The 22930-nt window shown below is 43.3% G+C and overlaps 1 protein-coding gene across 2 annotated transcripts in view; it reads right to left on the bottom strand.

The window, feature by feature from the left end:
• jag2b (jagged canonical Notch ligand 2b) overlaps nt 1-11945 on the bottom strand; it is a 36296-nt gene extending 24351 nt beyond the window's left edge. For both annotated transcript variants that reach the window (XM_069515082.1, XM_069515081.1), the window contains exons 1-2: nt 11730-11945; nt 10767-11087 (exon numbers count right to left, since the gene is read on the bottom strand). In XM_069515082.1, the coding sequence (XP_069371183.1) occupies nt 10767-11087; nt 11730-11798 (390 nt within the window). In that variant the 5' untranslated portion in view covers nt 11799-11945. The remainder of the gene's footprint in view (nt 1-10766; nt 11088-11729) is intronic.
• Between the last annotated feature and the right edge of the window lie 10985 nt (nt 11946-22930).

Here is a 22930-nt window from a genome sequence, read left to right as displayed (position 1 = left end):
TCAAAACCATTGTCCATGAAGAGACACAGTCAGCACGAGGACAATTAGTGTCAGCATGTGTGCAACTGAGCCTGGGCAGGACAGTTACATGGCTGAAGTAAAAAAAAGAAGAAAAGAAAACAGACAGTGGTTCTCGCAAAAGTGTAACTAATTTATGAACCTGCCCTTTTAGTCAACACAACACACGACAACATTTCACATTGTGATATACTTCATCAGAGACTCTGAAGAATCCTGTGTCAGTCAAATCTCCAAAACCCAACCTGGCCCTTCCCCTAATGGATTAGAGGATTTACTGAGAGAAATCCTAGTTTTCAAGTCAAGAAGGAGGGCATGGTGAAAAAAAAAAAAAAAAAAGATTTAATGTGTCACACACTCAGTGAATCTGTTTTCCCAAAATTATGTAACACTAAGGGGCCATCTTTGCATCACAAACTGGCCCAAACCTCATTCCTTTTATTGAATCCAGGTAGGGTCAACTGAGTCTTCACAAAAGGCCATTCAGAGGATGAGATAGTGGTGAAGTCTGGGGAGAGCCACAGGTGTAGGTTCCCACGCCACGATGAGCGGTGGATGAGTGAGTGGAAGGTGGCCATTGAAATGAAAATCGACGGGGAACAGAGAGAGGTGGCAGTGGGAAGTGGAAGCCGGGGCAGGTTGGGGTCACTAAGCATAGGATCTGCACGCTCCTTTTTCAAAAGAGGGGTCAGCGCTCTGCATGTGGGGCGACGTGAGTGTTTGCATCAGAAGAAAACCAAGAATGTGAGATCCAGGCCTGGTGGGTAATCCCATGCGAGATCCCAGCCTGCCATCAATGGAAGGGTGCATCTGCGTCGAGGAACTGAGGCTTGAATGACCAATTTCTGACCAATCTTGGCTGAGCTCAGGGAATTATTTCTAGTAGCTGTTTTACAATCCACTTTATGCAGAAACTATAAAAATCACAGATGAGCACTCCCACTAAAAAGCGGTCTGTAACCTTGAGCTATTTCTGTTTCCCGTGTCATTGAGAGGTGACCTGAATGTCCACCTCCCCGTTCCCAGCTCCTCCACAGGGATCTCCACTGACGTCTCCTGATTTATTGCCCTCTGATGGGACATGAGGTCATCACGATTCATCCCGTGGCCAGTAATCACTGCATGTAATCTTCATTAATCTGTGATGTCAATCCCAGCTTTTGGTTTTACTAGGGCTGAGTCTACACTATTCCAGCAAGGCTATCAAACTGCGTCGTCTCTGGACACAAAAGCACCTTCTTCAAACACAAATCTTAAAAATTAAAGATAAAACTATGGGTGAACAGCAGCGGTGGTCCATCACTCTTAATGGGTATTAACAGCTGCCGCAATATGAGGAATAATAGAAGGAATGATAGTCCAATAAAATCTGTCAGTCAATGTACCCTGAAATGCCCAGTTGCATATTTTATTGAAATTAATTAAGACTGGAAGAGAAATCATTTCGTGAAATTAACTACTAATGATACTGGGAGTCATGGGGCAAGGAAGAGGCTAAGCATCACAAAGCCGAGACACCCTCCAAGAGCTCAGCCTGAGAGGTTTCTGATGGGAGAGAGGCAGAGAGAGTTCGAACTTTTTCTAGATGAAACGTCACTTTGGCCTGAGGAGTGCACTCCAATTTAAATCTCTCTCGGTCCAGCTCCTCAATCTGTTCAGAGACCGGAGCTTGACAATCTTACATAAGTAGAATCACGTTATCATCATGAAGTCTTGGCACCTCTTCACAACCCGAAGGCTCGATCCTTAACTGACCAGTTTTCGCTTACCGGTTTGCCAGTTTCAACAAATTAGCCAATTATTTCTCAATTAATCATTTTGTCCATAATTGAAACAGACAATAGATACAAAGAATCACGATTTCTCAAAACCCAGGGTGTCATTTTTGTTTGACCAATAGATAATAGACAATTGAGCATATTTTTCATTATTGAAACAGTTCCCAACAATTAGTGAACATGTGAATAAACGAAACCAGAAGAAGTCGTAGATCCTCCAACATTAAGAAGCTTGTACCAGTGAATATTTGGCATATTTACTCGACAAATGACAAGTATACTGTATAAAGTGTTGATTGATTTAGATAAGTGCGCCTCGGCCAGTGAGCCAGACTCGCTCCTGAAGTAAACACCATGAATTAGCTCTCATTTATGCTGCAGTCTAAACATAGACATCCTATTCACAGCAGCGGTTGTCACCAAGTGCCAAGTTAATTTTACTTCAATCTTTTATTACGAGACAATATTTATGTACACTTTTACAACTACACGTGTCGTTGTGGACGCACGTTACAGACAGTCATATCTCTGCTGCGAGTTCTGCACACAAACACACTGTTTGCCAGAGTCAAGTGCCAAGAGATGTCGCACTGATGACAAGGCATTTGGCCAGCTGGTGCGAACTGGTTGTGCACGTATACGCACACAAACACACACGGCCCATTGAGCATGCTGCTACTATGCCAACAGGGTCATTACCCATGCACTTCCAATACAACAAACCCCTCCCCTCCTGGTGCTAATTAACCAGCAGGATCCAAGACTACGCAACACGTAACACAAACATCAACACATGCACATTTGCATAAAAATACTAAATGACTTCACATGCAATGTGACAGATGTGTCAGGGAAGACACCAAACTTCACAGAAATGATGCGTGGCAACACTTCTTACACTCTTGTTGCGTCACCAACATGTCTGCAAAGAATCATGTAACAACTGTAGGTTTTCAAACAGTCGAGTTAAACCTCGGTTCTCGTGCAGCCTCAGATATTTGTCGATGACTTCCTGAGGTGCTAATGTGCCTCAAGAAGTCACGGAGCCATTATGGCAATGGAAACGCTTCAGAAATATTAAACAGCTAATTCCTGATCCAAAGCAACAGGGCGCCAGACTGGAGAGCAATACAGTCCCGCCTCCAGCCGAGCGCCATTATCATTTCAAACAGGTTCAACAGTAAAGTGACAATTTAACTGCCCATGTAATGACGCGCTTTAATTACCCCCACAAGGAGCCTCCAGCACCTGCACACCATTCATTTAACAAGAGGCAGGGGATGAGGTGGGCCACAGCAACACACACGTACAGTGTATTCAAACTAATCAATGCAGAGCCACAATGGGAAACTACACATCTATCATGCACATCTGTTCGGTACATGTTGTACTTATACCTGAGATGTCAGATTCAAGCAAGACGTGGAGAGTACTGCATTTACTGCAGGATACAGCAGATACCCTGGATAGTTTACTTTATAAACTGCTGTAAAGATGATTTCTGTGTCACAGGGTTCATCTTCAGTTGTGCAGCATTAATACAACGTTTACAGGCTGCCAGTTTTCTACAGCTCTGCCTTGCATGTACAGATTTCGGGGGGCCATGTTGGAGGGGTATCCCAGTGGTGGGGTCCCCTGGTGAAGTGGTTACTAAATACTGGAATGTCCCCAGCCTGAGTCCGGCTGGAAGTGTCTTCTCCTCTGTCATTTCCGACTTCCATCTCTCTTTTGCCAACTTTTTTTAATAAAAGCCGTGCAATGCCCAAACCACGTGGGCCAAAATGATTCCAACACACTTGGCTCGAGCAAAACAATCATTCTGGCCTCAGACTGTGAAGTAAGTGGAGCATGTGTCACACGTGTTATGTGACTTCAGACTCGAGAGACATTAATCAAGTAGGTTTCTTTAGCGTGCGTACGACTGCACCCACAGGAATACCTGCAGCATCATGAGGACAAAAGGTTTTTCCTTTAGGCAACGAGACACAAAACAGAGTCTATGTGCAGATTCAGGTTGTTTTCCTCATCATGTTTAAAAGCAAGAATATGTTTTACTTTGCTTTGACTGCTGAGAACATCAAACCACAGTAAACTCAACAGCATATCAACCACTAGAGGCAGAAGTTTATTAACAATAATGAGAAGACTGCATATTTATCATGAAAAGTGATAAGATAAGATAAGATAAGATACGAGCCATCGAGGAAACTAATGTGCAGAAACTGGGGATTTTATTTTAGCAGCCAGTAAACTACACCCAACTTAGAACATGCACAGGTCTCCATGAAACCAACCGATTTGAATGTTGGTTTTAAACATTCAAAAATGATGAAGCCACTCGGTCCATGACGGGCTTCTCCCAGTTCAGCGGTTTACAGTGAGGCACCAACCTGGACATGAATAATGAGTATTCTACTACACTGTGGCTGCAGGTTGCAAGCGTGGACTTTAGCATGTCAACCTTTCATGGTGAACAGGTTTCATTGGAAGCCCGATTTTGACAGTTTGAGACAAAGTTTGGACTCTCAGCTTTGTAAGTGAAGTAGGTAAGGAGGACAGTACCAGAGGGAAACCGGTGCATCTAGACCCAGACAGAAACAGGTCCAAAATTAGCAGAAACACCACTGGACCTGAGAACTCTAAATCTAAATCACTTCAAACAGCGTTCACATAACGATGGAACCTAAAAGCTGTGGTTTCCTGTGTCTGATGTGAAATCACCACAACACAGATCAGAGAGTTAAGTCTCTGCAGGTTTCTACAGGGCAGCTGTGCAGACAACACAGTCGATACTACACAACATCTCCGTTAATGAGCAAAGCAACAAGGCTCACTCTGTACGCAACAGAGCAGAAGGTACAAAATGTGCAGTGTCTGAATAGGAAGAGAACTTTGTCTCCACTTGTTTTCAAATGCAAGTCTGGGGCTACACATGAAGGCACATTGTAAATATTACTGACTGTGTCCTTAAATATAAACCTAATAAAGTAAATCTAATCCAGTAATCTAATCATCTAAGTCACATAGAAAGATATATCATTTTGTGGAAAGCTGTGACTGATGTATTTGCTCTCAGTTCCGTGAAACCACAACATTATTTAAAAAGATTTTCGCTTCAGACACTGTAATCCAGCCTGGTTTTAACCGTCCCGCAGAACAAAGCTGCAGATTAGGACAGATCTCCACATTCACTGCAGCACATGCAAACTAATTCATTTCAGTTTTTGAAACAAGATCTCTCCATTCATCCAAATCATTAGCAACCTGATAAAATCTTCCACTGGGTGTATTGTTATCTCTCAGGCGGGGTGATTTTATCTTGTAGTAACTCACAGACTCTTCTACAGGCCTGAATCACTGGAGAGCTTTTATTTTGAAACCGCAGCACAGACACTGAATACTAACTTGCCGTCTGATACCGTTATGACTGGATATTTTTGGATTTAACTGCACAGCAAAGCCTCTCTGCAGCACATAAAAGGACCAGGCGGTGAAACTGCACTTACACGCTCGTGCACGTCTCAGTAAAAGCTGCCATTTCACCTCTGGGGTTCAGCCTGACTGACTAATTGCATAATCAATACAGAGCCAGGCTGCATCACAGGTGAGGCCCGTGTGAGTGGCTGGAGGATGGGGGAGGGAGACGAGAGATAATTGTTTACTGGAGGCCTATGTATTCGTCTCCTAGCAACAGCTCTGACTAGCTCTGTATCAGGTGTGGCTAACCATGGCGGCCTCCGTTAGCCTCTGTGAGTGTGTGTGTGCATGTATGCATGTGTGTGTGTATCCAAAATATAGCAACTGCTTTAATTGCAGTCTCCAAGAGAGATGAGAGGGGAGGGTGGGAGGGGTTCATGTACAGAATCTAAATGTTTGAATGTACCACCACTAAAGCCTCTGTCCTATTTCTTAATACTAACCACCATATTATAAAGTATTACATTCACTGGAGAAAAAACTAAATCTGCTCTGATTTTCTGAAGTGAATGAAATACACTTCCATCGTCTGATCTGACCATCCTGATATTTATCATCAATACAAACTCTGATAATCAGAAACAACAGTGGAAGGAAATGAAGCCAGTCTATCGTCAGTGTTGATACTTATTTATTTATATTAATTCATATCAGGGATTCTGAAAAGCTCAGGACTTATTTTCTATGTTCATGCTGCACCAGTACTCGCAGCAAAATGATGCTGGTGAATATTTTCAGCAACTCCAGCACAGAAATTTGGATGAACCAAAATTCATCACATTCAGATATCCAGGCTAAAAGCCAACAAGTCCCTTTTGGGAACATTTTGTCCAGAGAACCTTTTAACGACTCTTTACAACTCATCATCATAAGCCAGTTCCTGAGCCTCCCTCCCTGATTAGGAGTTGACAGTGAAGGTCTACGTATGAAGCTGAATTATCAAACAGTGCCTGAAATCCTAAATGACCCACAATGTGCTGGTGTTGCAATCTGGAAACATTTTGAATCTTGGATATGAACCCGTCTCTACATCAGCGTTCTGACGGATGTGTCAGGGAGGAACAGTGATGCAGGCAGGAGGGGGGGCAGCTGTCAGGACTTTTGCCTTCAGACAAACTATACGTTGTGTGAGCTCAACCGACTTATGTGGATGAAATGCTGATATGAGTGAGAACGGAACCTCTGGTTTACAAACACATTAACCCTCTCTGTAAAATACTTTATACCACTTTTCTCGACTTAATACTTTCTTATCAAAACTATGACAGTGCTCTTCTTTTGACATACGCACGACCAGAGCTCCGAGCCAAAACCATTCACACAGCTTGAGTTGGCTCCAGGAAAAACGATTTCCAGCAGGTCTGTGCAGAGCAACTTGTTAAAATGTGAATGAGGTCGTTGACATGTCCCACTTTTTGAGACGATCGGCTTCATGAGACCGAAGAGACGCCGTGTTCACCTGCTCCAGCGTCAACGTATGAAAGCTCCTCGATGTGGTCGGTGTCGGTCGCAGATCGACTGACTACGCGCATCCATTCACCAGCTCAGTGACAACGCAGGTCGGGTACACACCCAGGTTGAGAGCGGATACGGTTACAGGCATCGAACGGACGTCCGGCTGATGCAGAAGGCGGGGGGAGGGGGGGCCCAGAGAAATTCCACCGGCAATTTCATTAGTGATCAAATGGAAGTAAGACATGTCTCCCTCTCTCTCCTGAAGTGCACACACAGCATGGAAACAAAATGGAAACTCAATCAGACGGCGCAAACGAGGCCTTAACTTGGTCAGCTGGCTGCTTCGTGTCTGACGTCCACGCCAAATAGGTGATGTCCACATGTCAGACAGTTTATGTCTGGTACCTCATGTGAACGCCATTTCCTTAAAGGTCTATATTAGAATTCAAATAAACCAAATGACAACATGAAAACAACGTTCCACACCAACCACCAGCTGACGATCATCAGGTGAACACACATTTAGTAACTCTGCAGTCAAATATCAGGAGGAGACCAAACATGGAGCTACAACAGATTTATCATTAAGTGAAGTGACGTCGGTGTCTTCTACGTGACGGTCGGCACTTTTTCACCTGGAGATTTTCTTTTTGTTTTTCGTCCATCGCGTGTTAGGAGCATAATCAACCCCTTCCACTTGCTCACAGGGAAATCCTGGGTCACACGTCCACTTCTTAGAAAGAGAGTTATTTGCATTCACACATGAACGCACACATGAAAGCAGCTTCAGAGAAACGAAATGTTTAACGATTCCTTCAAAGCTAAACATGGTTTCCAAGAAAACGCAGTCCCCTCGGTGTCTCTCTGACTGGAGGATAAACACTGTCATATTTTCACTGTGAAAACTATCCCCAGGCTACAAACTTCTGGAATTGAAGCAGTGGCCATTTACTGTAAACTACTGAGAGGAACTCAGACGTGACAGTAACATACAGAGTCATCCTCTGTGCTGACAAACCAGACCTGACGAATCACCGGCATATTTCTAAACAATGGATAAGCATCATGTGATCTGAGTAAAATCAGCCGTTATCGCCTGTATCACAATGGTGCGATGATAACTGGAGGGAGAAGAGGCTCTGATCTCTGTCTCTTCACAGAAGCAGCACCACTTCCCTGAAATGACGGATGATTTTCCCTGTTACACATCGACTGTGCCGCACTAAACCAGGAGATGAGAGGTGCACTTTGAGAAATGGCTTTAGTGCAAACTCCCAAAAACACAAAGCATCATCACTCGGGATCTGAAGCTCAATTTAGAAAATCACCAATTTTGTTTTCCGAGTATTGAACTCGGTTCAGTTGAGCAAATTTTGGTGGAAATATATTTGGGATTGAACCGAGATCTGTCTTCAACTTGCACACACTTGCACAGACAAGATGATATTCGTGCCATAGTTGTGTCAGCGTTTTAATACGAATGATGCGTGGATCGCATGACTCAGGACGTGATTAGCCCAGATCAGAAAAACGACACTCCTTGCATTTCAGAACGATTCCTGCATGACTTTCATTTTTCGGGGGGTTGCTTCAGATGCCAGGCTGGAGATGACAGAATAGTCCATCCCCCCTCGTTGGTTTCCACGGGCAGCCGGCCAGATGACACAGCCAATAGTACACTGCATCTTTGTTTCTTCAGCGAGGAAAGCGACAACGCCGCCACTGCAAGTGACCCTGCAGGCTTGTTGTGACATCTGGCACTGGAATAGTGCGCCGTTATCAGCCAGGGCCACTTAGCAGAAAGACAACACACCAGAATAGCCCTCTTCACCTCTGCCTCGAGGTGTCAGTAAGTGCTTCAAGTGAGAGACTCCCACAGCTTCAAACAGTAAGTGAACGTTTTAAATGCACGTAGCTTCAGAAAAACCACCCAGGGTCGGCCACAGGAAAGTGGGTCAGCTCAGGTGGTGTATGCCCCCCCCCATCCGATGGTCTTAACAATAGCGTCCCTCATTAAACATATGGCCTTTACTGTGTGAAATCACACCTTTGCCATTTTGCCCTGAAGCTTAAAAACCTTAGCAAAAGCCGGTTGTTAATTCACTGAGGCGACACTCAGCTGCGGGGAACCCTGAAATCATTAAACACACAAAGACGGAGGCTGAATCACACATTTGAGGCCTTCAACACAAAAACGGACGAAATCACAAGTCCTTGTTTTTGTTTTGTTTTTTTTTAAATCTCACGGTTCTCACACAGTGAGTTTCATCACATTTACAGTTCAATTACAAGAAGGAAGCTCAAGGGTTTTTTTCCAAAATAATGTTGATAATCTTAATCTTTCAGTGATTGTTTTTTTTTAGATAAATCCGATGATGGAGTCACTTCTCTTGCAACCACACTTCACATTAAGATGCACATATTCTGTTTGTACAGCCCATAATTCAAATTAAAGTGAATCAAACACATGCTGCGGTTTTAACAATGACACAGACTGAAGATATTTACAGTAAGTTCATTCAAATCCAGGAGGAACAAAAGCTAAATCAAACAAACAGCTCTGAGCGTGTTCAGCGCTACAGCACATTACTACAGCGTGTTCTTCCTGCCCGCACACCTGATTCACACGCCTAATCCGTCAGCTATCACTCATCTGCTGTAAAACAAGATTAATTGCCGGGGGCCGCCAGGGGCCTCCTTGCACCCACAGCAGGGGCGGAAGCTGTGGGGTGCAAAGGGTGTCAAAACTGAACTGCTGCCTCCGGGGCATCGAACGCTCCGCCTGAACACGTCGTTTTCACGCTCACACAATAATGTCACTCATTCATGATTATATTAGAGAGTTAATTGGAGCGTCCGTCCAGGCCGGGCCTGCAGATACAGCACATGTTCGTACGTCAGACCAGACGACAATAGAGATTTCGCCCCCTTTTCAGTCAAGTTTCCATTCTGTAGAAAACCAAACCACTTACTTCCACATTAAGTCAACTTTTACTTCCTCTGCCATTTCCTAAAATCATCCAACAAAACTTGACAGTGACGAGCGACGAGGTCCCGTCCCAACAGCTGAAGTCTTAACAAACCAGATATCACTAGATGGATTCTATAGAGATAAAGTTACCCTGATGAATTAGAGCTGTGCCATAACAGTTTATCCATAAGAGAAGTACGCGTAGTTTCCCCCTCGAGGGTCCACATATCAAAAGCATTTCCCCCTGTCTAATTACCCTATCAGGGCCCTGGCAGGTGCAAGCTGGTGGATTGGAACAAAGCCAGCGCTCATATATCAAGGCGACTTTAAAAGATGACCCAGATGACACTGTGAACCACTGTAGCTGCAATCGGATCCTGGTGAAGCATGCAATCATTTAGCTGTGATGTGTGTCAATTCTCATAAAGGAAGGGATCCTGCTTAGACCCCCCCCCCCCCACACACACACATTTAATGAGGATCCATCCTCACACATGACCTCAAAGACCTGGTCCTGCGATCCTGAAGGAGTTGAGGTAAATTTTGGTTTGGTTACATGTAGAACTGCAACTTTACAGAGGTTCTTTCTGTCGAGCCTTCCCCGGATGCTGCAGTCAGTCAGTTCTTTGATTCATCACTCAGAAGTAGATTCATCTGCTGTATTTTGTTCATCGATTGATCGATGAAATCATTTTTCAAGACGAAACGTGACTGAATTTGATGTTTCCAGGTTTTCAAATGTGACAATGTGAAACTTTTGATCATTTCAAGGGAGTACATTTAATATTTGGGGGGGGGGGTTATTGGACAGTCACTGAGACATAACACGTACATGTACTTTTGGGTATTTGATATAAGCTTACTGATGTTTTATCAATCAACCTTGATGCAATGACAGATAATACGTTGTGGAACTTATTTTGAGTGGATGAACTTTTTATCCACATCAGTGCAGTTTGGATTCCCTCTCATTTCTGAACACATGCACCAAAGAGTGACCATTCAATCTCCCGTGTGTTAAACGAGGTTCTCCTGAGAAGAAACAGGGTCAAGAGATCTCCACTCACCGGCCACGCGAACTGGAAGGGGATCAAAATCCTGCCGGCCTCGTCGAATCTATTCGCGTTGCTCTTCCCGCTCTTAAAAGAAAACATATTTCCACCGAGAACTTGCGTAGATCCAGCTCCGAAGGTGCAGGGGCTGCTGGTGGTGACCTCCATCTGGTACTCCTTCAGGCACACTTTGAAGTACGTGTCGCACTCGTCGCGGGTGCAGCGCAGGTCCTGGGAGCTCCGGGGGCCGTCGCAGCACTCCCCGTCCGCCAGCTCCCCGTTTACATTCTCCACGGAGATCAGCTGCAGCTCGAAATAGCCGGTTGACTGGGACACCTGCAAACAACACGTAGGAAAAAGAAAATCATACATATAGGAGGTTATAAACAGGCTGCGGGGCGGTTTAGGCTGCTTCAGTTGGTGCGTAAAGAGGTGGACAAGTGGCCAAACCAGCGTCAAAAACCAACATTTGGCGCATGTTAAATGTGCCCAAATAATCTGCTGCATCATGAATGGAGCACGTGAACAGGCTACACTTTGCAGCATGGGTGGTGTTGTGTGTGTGTGTGTGTGTGTTTTTATTATTATTTCTTTCCAGCGGTGAATGAACCGCTGCAGCAGCCAATTGATCCAAACTTGTTCGAATCTACGCAAATCATTTTTGGGGTAAAAAAAAAAAAAAACCCGCAAAGCGCGCAGCGTAAAAACCAACATGGAGAGCCGCCTGTGCGCCTGTATCGATTCCTCACTTCAATCCTGTCACGGTGACATGATCACATGCTCCACAACTGACGGCGACGTGATTCAATTATCGATTAATGCGATGCATCGGCCCACGCCCACCAACTTTTGACATTGGTGATTTTCAACAAAAAAAAAAAAAAAAAAGCATGAACCCACGCATTTAATTGATTTTACGCGCGGCGGAATCACACATCTCGAGGCTGGATAATTAGAAATAAACAAGAGCCGCCTCACCTCCGTCCATAGCGTCAACAGCAGGCACACTATTGGGAAGCGGTTCCTAATCCTGGTGCGGTTCCACATGCCTCCGATGAATTAGAGTGACATGGGGGGGAGAGAAGCGGTGAGAAAAGACGAGCAGCCGCGGACCCGGCGACGAGTTCCTCCGCTCCTGACATGCAAAAACGCACGATTGTTCACATGCGTGTTTTCCTCCGCCGTGTGCGTTCACCGAGCCATTACATGCGTGTGTGTGAGGTGGAGAGAGAGAGAGGGAGAGCGAGAGAGAGAGAGAGGATTGCAGCGCAGTGTGACGGTCCATGCACAGAGGATCCCTCCGTCAAATCTCTCCACACAGCAACTGAGATGTTCCGTAGCCACAGCCTGAGGAGGAGAGGATGTCTGATTTGATTGGCAGCCACGCAAACCACTTACAAATTGGCCTGCGGGCAGTCTCTGAGCCAACCGGATTAAGGGGCGGACAATAGTATAATAACCCCCCCACCTCCTCCACCTCCTCCTCCACCATCCTCCTCCTCCTCCTCACCGTCCTCTTCCTCCTCCTCCCAAAACTTGAATTATGCTGCCTCTCCACCACTGAGCTTCATTTAAACAGTGCAGGGTGCAGACAAAGCGTCTTTAATTAAAATGCACCCACAGAAATGATGAACCCCTCGTTTGTAAATGAGGACGTGCTGGATTTAATATCACTTTATACTGAGCACAAAGATGGAGGATGATTCTTTTTTTCTTTTGTGTGTGTTTACTGTCAATAAAGCAAAACTTTGAAAACCCCTCCTGAGGTCACCTGACATGTGATTATACTTTACATTCAATCAACAGTAAACATGGAACATTTCCTTGTTTCCTTCATTCATTTGCTTTTATTTTATCATAGTGATGTTTTTAAAAAAAAAAGCAAGATTTGATTTAATTGTGACACGGTTTATTTAATCCTCTTGCCTGGAAATGTTGTTTTCATTGTACTCATCTGTTTCTGCAGAATTAATGGTTAAAAGTCATTTTTCATCAAGACCCCCCCTTAAATCAACCACATGCGTTGCTGAAGTGTAGAGCGCCCTCTACTGTCTGTGCACCACTCACCACCTGGTTCTCCGTCTATTGCAATAGGAATAAATTAAATGTGCAAATATAAACAATTCAATTGCCCCTAATATGTCTTCTTATGTTGTGTTATTGGTGACAGAAATTGTTTCCCCCACATATATTAAATTCATCCTCTGTTTCCTGCTGCACTGACCTCAGATGCCACGCCGCAGGGCCTTTGGTTTTTGTGTCTGAGATAAAGTGCCACCATGGCTGGCAGCATTTTAACAAACTATAATGACGTCCACTGTGGAGTTTACCTTCCTCACGCAGGTCGTCAGTTGATTTTGAACAGTGCAGGAGTCGTAGGTGGACGCCACGGCTGCCTGAACGTGACGCACATTTAAAAAGTGAAAACACTTGAATTCAGTTTAGTAGCTTCTGCGTAATTCTGCCAACAAACAAACCAACAATTGATCGTAATTCATATCAACTGGTGACGTTAGAGGTTGTTTTAATGTCATTAAAGTTAAATGTTGCCATTAATCATGTTCTAGTAAACAGCTGAGCACTTAAACTACGAGTTTTCCTGTAACATCCCTGCTGAGGTGTACGAGAAACCTAACATGCTACCAGGAGACACGTCGCTCGCTGTGTGACAAGCACAACAAGACAGAGAGAAGCCGCCAATCAAAGTGTGTGTGACAACAGCACCCCCCCCCGCCCCCCCCCACCACCCCCCCCGTCGTCTCTCCGTGTCTCCGTCTTCTTCTCGTCAGGCGACTGCCAGTCCGTCAGATAGGCCCTCAATGGAGGCCCCCGATAACCAGAGCTGCTGCAGCCGCTTTGACTGGAACATTTCACACGCTGTCATGAGTACATGTGAGTGCCTTAAGTTGGATCGCACCTTGTAAAGGGCCTCAGGTGGTGAAGGAACTGTGTGTGAGAGTGTGTGAGAGTGTGTGTTAGTGTGTATTAGTGTGTGTGTGTGTGTGTGAGTGTGTGTTAGTGTGTGTTAGTGTGTGTGTGTGTGTGTGTCACATGTGTGTTTTTAGCCACACTAGCAGCCTCTTGGACAGAAACATGTCGGTCAGTCGGTCAATCCACAACTTTGGTCCTGACTGAAATGTCTTGACAACCTTTGGGATGGAATGTGAGAAAGTTTGTGCCGACGTTCACGGTGCCCAGAGGATGAACCATAATGTTGCAGTTATCATGAGGTTTAACAATGTAGACTTGTAGCCACTGAAGTTGGCACCTGCTAAACTTTATCAGCAGTTGTAATGCTGATATTAGCATTAACCACAGGCCGTAGACTTTGTAAATTTGGACGACAAAAGCTCGGCAAGAATCATCTTGATCACCCCCTAGTGGCTGGCTGCAGTTACAGGTCATAAAACCAGACTAAAAGGTCAACCACGTGTTTTCTCAGAGATGGTTTCTGTCATCGTAGATAGATAAACATCCTGTTTGACAGCTGAGACTGACTCGCGATTGGTCGATCTCCTCTCTACCGGGCAGACTGTGTCTCCAAATGACGCCGAAAGCACAAGATGGCAGCTCCGAGGTATTTTGGCTTCATTTTTGTACAATGGGAGGAAGTGGTGGCGTGTCGTCCATCTTTATAAACAGTGTGTGGTACAGCCTCCCAGAGATGCTAACGTGGCTGTGAACTCCTCTGTCTTGCACACATGCTCCCTAAATGATCAATTTCTATAACATCCTCTCCATCTAGTTTTTATTTCCCTGCCCATGAAACTAAAAACCTTTGGCGCTCAGCTCATCTTCTTCTGCATGTTAAGTAGTTATTGTTATTGCCTCTGAACAAGCATTTAGGCCATAATGGTTCTCTAATATGAGCCTCTCCATTGAAAGCGTGACTAATGAAATTTGTCAAGCATCTCTCTGAGCCCCGAGAGCTCCACCAGAGGAACCTGGATATACATTTAGCCTTTGAATAAGAGATGATTCCACAAAATCTCTCACTGAAAAATATACGCGACCAAAGAAACTACGCAGAATGATTCACATGTCAAACGGTTTCATGAGGATTTAGCCTGAATGAGATCGAACATGTCATAAAAGACAAATACGAATCTAATGTAGCGTCAAATCAAATCATGGTATCTCCTGAATCTAACACCTTCCAAAGGGCCTCGGGTGATGTGTGCTTATACTCTGTCTTTCTGTTTGCATACACCACATGTACGCATGTGTGTGTGTGTGTGTGTGTGTGTGTGTGTGTGTGAGGCACAGAGAGAGGACAGTGTGTGTGTGTGTGCAGGAGGAGAAGGGATTATGAGTGGGAGCACTGTGGGGGGTTTGCCAGCCTCCAGGGGGGAGGTGAAGTGGATTTCTTCTCTCATCCATTTTTCATGGCTTTTCTCCTTTCAGATCTCCAGTCTCTGTACATACGGCTGACGGGTCGACTCGCTTTTATCTCCGAGCATCTTTTTTTGGGGACGCAGTGTGTGTGTGTGTGTGTGTGTGTCTGGTGGCGTTGGTTTGGGGGGGGGGGTTGTCGATGGTGACGGCACGGGTCAAGGTTGAGACATTCTGTTTTCCACCGAGCTATAATGACGATCCCGGCGACTTAGATGATGCTCATTTGCCGGAGTCTTTGAAGAGGAGCTTTTAATTGTGTCTTCCTCTAACGGTTGAACCACAGGATACTGAAATCTGAATATTCAGCTTGGATCAGTATGTTCTCCACGGTGCAGATGCGTGAATGTGGTGAAGCTTGTACTTTTGAAGGTCTGACCACATGGACCACGAATAAAAAATGCAGTTTAACAGCAGTTTATTTCCCTGGTGGATTAACTCTAAACAGAAAAAGGGGGGATTTAATAATTAATGACCACGATTAGTGACCTCCAGGGTTCAGCGTTATTGACCAAACTTGTTTCCTGCCTTTAACAGAGGTGATCCAATAATGCTTCTCATGTAAAATACCATTATAGTAAAACTGCTTTGTCCTTTTTTGGTGTTGGAACCTCCGGAGGTCACATCCGGATAAAGGTCGATCAAACAAAACAAAAAGCGAAACGTTCCAACGTCAGAAATCCTTTTCTTGTTCTCATCTGCGTAGAGTGGGACAGGTGCAACTTCTATTCCATCTGAATCATTTTGCATTTTTTCCATTCCTGCACTGTTTAGTTTGAGACATACAGTGAAGAGAACCTCTCGTACCCTTATGTTCTGCTCTGATGATCGTGCTGCATACTTTTGTGCTTTCTCTTGCAGAGGGCTCAGCTTTCATACAGAGCGTTGCAGGTAACGTGACGGACATTTTGAAACTACCTGGAAATGCATGGCGAACAGGGCAACACACGCAGGTTTTTTGACGGCGGTTTACGATGGAAAAATACAGTTCCAACGTTAACCAGTTCAGCGAGTTAATGACACTTTGTACTCGACTGTATCTCGCTTTTCTTGTTCATACTTTGGAAATGACTTTGTAGTCGCAGTCCCCATTTAACCTTCGAGATCCGGAGACGTGACAACAAAATAAATGGTTCGAGACAGCTTTTCATTTTATGTGTTTTCTGTGATGGGCTGCCAGCACGTCTCTGTTTATACAACGATCACAACCTCAGTGATCGTCTCAAACAAGTTTGAGGAAGTAAGAGCTGCTCGAAGCAGAATCTTTCTCTTCCTCCTCTCACCGGCCTGTGAGAGAAGATGCTCAGATAACCTAAACACTGTCGGCCCCGCTATGAATCACTGATCAAAAGATTACAGAGGAAATGTGTGATATTGTTTAGATTTCCTTCCTTTCAGTATAAAATGTTCCCATTTGCCTCTTTCCACATATGGAGATACCTAAAGGGGCGACTGACTCTAAAACCCTCAAATCCACCCCAGCATGCACAGCACAGAACCTCGTAAATATACGTCGCTGATAACGAAGCTGCACAAGAAAGCAGAAAGCAGGACGGCAAAACTTTCATGGCTCGCTCGATATCAGCCCTTTAAACCAGAAACAGGCCGAGGGTATTCACCTGGTTCCTGTCTGACGACTGTTTATCAGTCTGAACCAGTCGCTCCTCTGCTCTTCCTCAAAGCTCAACGCCATGTTAATCCAAGGTTATGACCTCGTGGAGTCGAGGGCAGGAGAGCAGAACATCTTGTCTTCATTTCAAGCGAAGGTTTGGTGAAAGAAAAATAAAGAGAAATGATGGATAACTCGGTCGGAGCAGGAGATTCAGAGAACGTCCATCTATGGGTCCATCACCTCGAGACTAAATTTTATGGATTTAATTGTGTACAGACATCCATGATGCCAAGAGGATGAATCCTTACAGCTGTTCTCTATAGGATCAGTTAGACGACATACCTCAAACATTGGATAGATCGCCACGAGTGTTGCTGCAGATTCCGTCTGAAGCCGGATGAAGAACTGACCTTTCACAGAGCGTCACTGGAAGTTTTCACTCATCCTGAAAAATACACATCAACTGATCATTTTTGTTTAATCACTGATATCTAAGAAATAAAAGTAATGAAGTACAGAGTCACAGAGGACTTGGTTTGTGGTTTTAAATTTTTCTATATCTAATTTAATATATATATATATATATATATAAGGTCAGAAACCACATGTAGTCCCCGTTTCTACACAGCATCATTTGCATACAGATGGAGAGTGTGTGAGAGTGTTTTGGAATCACTTTGGCTCAGTTCAGCTCGGTGGCTGCACTAACTGCAGCGGTGCATCCTGTCTGTCCTTCAAAGGGCAGGTCTCAGCTCCCACCTGTGAATGGAGTGCATTCAGAGAGGAGGGCTGGTAATCCATCTGCTGTGGTAGCTCACTAATCCAGATGGTCTCTGGAGGACACAGACATCCCATGTGTCCTGTTACAACATGAAAGCAGCAGGGACGCAATTTAAGTAAGCACCCCTCCAAATATGGACGGGTGGAGGCAAGGGGAGGAAGTGCTCGTCGAACAGTTGGTCGTAGAACACAGTATCTGTAAGAATTCATTTTTTTTTTATCAGTGGCTTCTCAGAACTTGTCACTCTTACCACCTTCATCTTGATGCTGGTTCACTTTCAGCTTCTCTCTGGTGACGGAACTTTGTTTTCTTGTCTCACGTCCTGATCCAAAAAACCCTTTTGACATCTTATAAACCTTTAGACTTACTTCTAACTTTATCTACTGGTTCATCTAAACCAGAAAGTACATAAATCAAAGAGTACAGATACTAAAAAAACACTGATATTCTTTGAAATATAAGTTTGAAAGTAAATAAACTTAAAGACAGAAAGAAATGATGTTTTGGGCACCAAACCCATTTTATTTCAACTTAATGCAATGTCATCCAAGACAGTTAGTGCACATGCAAAGTATCATATTTAAATATATACTGTATGTTTGTACCAAGTGTCATGTTTTAAAAGTTAAACATTTCAACATTAAGGTAATAAATTAACAAAATCCAAACCTCACTGAAATCACTGCCCACAATGAGAATACACTTTTAATAAAGCTTAAAATACATGAGAAATTCAGAAAACTGTCATGATCGTGTTTGTACCTTTTTTTTTTTTTCCTCCAGAAAATATTTTTTTTAAAAACACAAAGAGTAAGACACTAGAAAGAAAAAAGAAAAATCACAACTGGACAAATCTCCTCATGTCTTTTTACGATGAAAAAAATAAATACTTCTTTCACTTAAAGGTATCATGTGTACTTTCACTAAAATATGAATCGAATAAGATACACGTCAGCTTTATTTGCGTCATAGCAGCAAATCTTATAATTATCTTCCTCCTGCTGCTTCTGAATATTCAGCTACCGGTCTGCAAGTAAAGAAGCAAACGTGAGTGGACTTCTTCCGAAAAAATCAAAAGTGCCGTCTTCGAGGATTTTATCAGCGAAAGATTTACAAACTGAATATCGAGCAGATCACCAGAGGAATCTGTGAACTCTCTCATCCTTGGTCCGATATTAATGTAACAGGATAGTACAGCTTCTTTAATTACAGATTACTTACACATAGCACCTTTGAATACCCGACATTTTAATGATGAATTGTGGTTCAGCTCGTGATCACTGGAAAAACAGTAAGAAATTGTCGAACAGTGCACAAACCATGAAACGAAAAAAAAACAAAAACAAAACCAATCACAGTTGAAAAAGCAACTACAGCATAGCCATGAGGGGAACGTCTATAAAAATCTGGTAGTGATGGATTTAGTTTCCTAAACAGAGAAACACTTCTGACGTGAGAATTTGATATGTCGATGCTTTAGAAGCGAGCGAGCGAGCGAGCGCACACTAAGTATTTTCCTCATGTGCCTGAGTGATGGAGGTAGAGATGTCCGATGCCGGGCTAACGGTTCAAATCCAGCAAAGGAAAGAATGAATCAAACGACTATTTACTTACCTCAAATGTTAATCTGCCTTGATATCTAATAGAAGTAGCACATGTCTTACCACTTCACTCTGAACTGTCAAAGGTGCATTTAGTTTTGTCGCCGGAGGGAAAAAGAAAAGTTCAACATTTTTCGAAAGAAGCTTGTTCACATTCAGACCTGGTCAGTTCATCTGATTGCAGGTGGACAGCTCGTGGTTCACCTGGCGTTAGAATGCAAGAGTGATAACGTATAACTTGCCCAAGGGCCCCATGGTTGGGACTCAAACCGTGGATTTGGCAGTCACGCAGCATGTAGTTTTAACCATTTGCTTAGTGGTGCGTCCCTATAGCTTCATATTTACTGTACAAACATGAGAGCGGTGTTAGTTGAACTGTTCCTTTAAATCCTCCGTGAACGAATTCAACCCTATGAGAGTCTGTGGTTTGGGTATTAACTCAAAATTTTAGTACTTTCTGCAGAAGAACACACATTTGAACCTGAATAAGATAATAAAAAAAACATAACCAGCCACTTTTAAATAGCTTATAAAACTAATAAAAAAACATTTGAGTACAAAACAGACTGCAGGTCTGACGAAGTAGATCTCGACTCCACAGTTTGAACAAAAATAAACAGACAGACCTTTACTTGAATTGACATTTCCATCTTATATTTATTCTGTATAGGCCCTGGTTGAACCGGCTGAACCTGAAGTGCTGCCACACTGTTTCTTTTGGCAACTGAATTCTCTGAAACAATCGAGCTTCAGTAACAACATCAGACGTTGAGACTGGATGTTTGTTTTCCTTGTGTCAATCATTAATGCTACTGTGCGTCTTCGCACACTCGACTTTCAGATAATCGCCGGAGGAAAGGCGTGGACGAATGTGCACCTGTGTCGGCTTCCTGGCTGTCACTGCCTTCAGCGGCAGGCGTTAACGTGGAAGAGCAACACGGCCTCGTTATTCTGCGACGACTTTCCACTGAACAAACAGACGGTTTCAGCCGAAGGAGAAGTCACACGGCAGCTTTCCACAATTGACAGGCACAAGGTTACAGATCCGCGGAAGTAAAAATGGCTTTTGTTTGTCACATTTTCAGGTCAAGACCATTCAGAAGCAGACGCCCTCATTTCAGCCCACGAACTGTTTTGATATACGATACACAGGTTTGATTCGTCTCTGTCAACTCTGCAGTGATTATGGCTAACACCTGTAAAATGTGTTCACATGTGGGCAACAGATAATCAAGAGTCATTCCGAGACAAACGGCGACCACTTTCATTATTCAAAACTCAAACGAGGCAAGAACGGGACAATGGGAAACTGTGACGGAAGGTATCGGTGAGATTCTGCATCAAACCCAACAGGATGAAGGTGAATGAGGTCGGAGATCTAATGAGGATAAACTGCCCAGTAAATACGTTTTTGAAAACTACGAAGAACATTGAAACATAAAGTGGATGCTGCTGATCATGATGTGCAGTTAAATATATTGTAAAAGGAGACGTGATGCTTTTTCAGTGTCTCTTTCCTCCAGTGTGTTATAAAGGTTATTTGTGAACAGTGAGGAAAGTGATGTTTTCTGAATATTACAGAGAGTAAACCTATTCAAGTATCAACCCAAATTAAAACGATGAACCCAACGCGAGTTTAATGTCTCGTCCCAGTTTCCAAAGGTGCTTTCCACAAGTGTCCTGATGCTAAACTTCTAATTCCTGTAGTTTGAAAGTATTTGAAATGTTCTATCTAAATTCAAACTTTATACCAACCAAGTTTGGAAACCTCATCACTCCTGAGAGAACGTGGATCAATTTAGCAAATTAGTTATTTTCCCAAAGACATAAAATAATGAGTAAAAACAAATCAAGTTGCTCCAGTAAACTAGACGATCGTACATCAAGGGGGATAAAAAAAACTCCATTATTGGGTGTAGAGGGAGATAAATATGGCTTTAAGGGTTGTGTGCATATATTTAACACAGTTTGGGTGGAAATTCATTCTCAAATATTTAGTTTGGTTGATTCATTCAAATGTAAATTCTAGTTTTGTTTAAGATAGAGCCCAAGTGGCACCAGACAGAGATGAAATGATGCTGAGTCCTCTTCAGGGAGAACCGCTGTGAGATTCAGGAGGGACGAGGACAAACACGCAACAATGCAATGAAAGAATACGACCAAAAAACTAAAAAAAAGCACAAGGTACTGTGGGCGTTTGATTGTCAGCAGAAAACATGAAATTAATCCTGGATTGATTTTTACATCGACCTTGAGTATTTCTGAATTTTCTCACTGGTTGAAGAAAAATACATCAACAGTGAGTTTGGGTTAGAATCCTAACAAATAACCAAATAGCAAAGACATACAGCATTTCTTTTTTAAATAAATTAAATTCACCAAACCACCAAGTTATTCAGGCAGGTCAGTTTTTTAACAGCTGTGTCACAACTTCCAAAATCTGCTGGTGCACTATAAGAAGATCTGAACCCTGGTTCCACGTGAAATCACCGGCTGTGAGAAGATCTGCCAGCGTAGCTCTATTCTAGTTCTATTACTATCCGACTCTAGAAATGTAAAAATAATGAGATGGGGATTTTTTTTTTTTTAGGTGGGCAGTGATTTTCTAAAAACAGCTCTGCTTCAGTACTTGCATATTTTTAACAAAACGAGAAGGTGAGGGGACTTTGTGTCTTGTCACGTATTAAATCATAGATGAAGTACCAGCCCTTTTTGAATGAAGAAAAATACTAATACATACTGTAGTAAGAAGAGTAAGAACCTTGTCGCCTCTAAGCTGCAAGTGATTTTGGAAATATAATAATATCATCACATGCTGGTCATCGTCACATTCAGAGATTTTTCCCTGAACGGCCAAACGTTTGATGATTTGGTCCTGAGATTTTAGACAAACTGCTGTTGACTTTAACTTTGTGAGATCGGGTTCGTGTGAATGACAATCCAATATGTATCCGCACTGGAACTCCAGGATTAATTATTGTTCAAGGCGATGTGTCCGATGGTTGACTCCTCCTGAACATGCTCCTACACCTGCACTCGTGTGTTCCAAACTCCAGGATGTCTTTATCTCAGAAAATAATAAGTAACACAGAAGTAAAAAAAACTAAAAAAGTATCTTAACTCCATGTTATTCCTTGACACACACGTTTGAGCCAAAACAACACGTCCTCAACAAACGCACGTCCCGTCGTCATCACCTCTGTGATCTACGCTTGACATTGAGTGGTTAGTGGACGGGCGTGTGTGTGACATCATTGTGTCGTCATTCAACAGGTAATAAACTGAAAATTAATGAACCAGTTCATTTTGTTAGCGTGGTTCCCACTGTGATATACTTACAGTATTACTACCAGCATCAACAGATGCAGTACTCAATACTAGTTCAAATGTGCCAAATGAACCTCCTTGTCGTTCAAACAATATATTGTTTGAGGCAAAGATGGAAGGCGACTTTTTTTTAAAGTCCAAAGAATCCAAAAAAAGATTTTTTAACACTGCAAACGAACTGAACCATGGTTCAGCTTGATCCCACCTCTTTTGGTCGGACTAAGTTTCCAGAAAGCGGACGAGACTGAAAAAGTCCAGAACAAACAAAGCAGATTTAAAAGTTCCCTAAAGAAAAAAAAACTGAAAAACTAAACTTTAACCCACTGTAGCTTTTTGGATCCCAACCGTGAATACGTGACATTAGTCTCAGTGTGTCGTGTCTTTGACTAACCTAGTACAGTACGCTTGAGATCAGGATTGTGCTCGACTATAGTGACACACTGATAATCAGGCCCTCGGTGCAGAG

Source organism: Paralichthys olivaceus, chromosome 19, assembly GCF_024713975.1.
Source record: "Paralichthys olivaceus isolate ysfri-2021 chromosome 19, ASM2471397v2, whole genome shotgun sequence".
Classification (NCBI taxonomy): Eukaryota; Metazoa; Chordata; class Actinopteri; order Pleuronectiformes; family Paralichthyidae; genus Paralichthys; species Paralichthys olivaceus.
The sequence above is the reverse complement of the archived record's forward strand: the minus strand, read 5'-3'. Positions and strand labels throughout refer to the sequence as shown.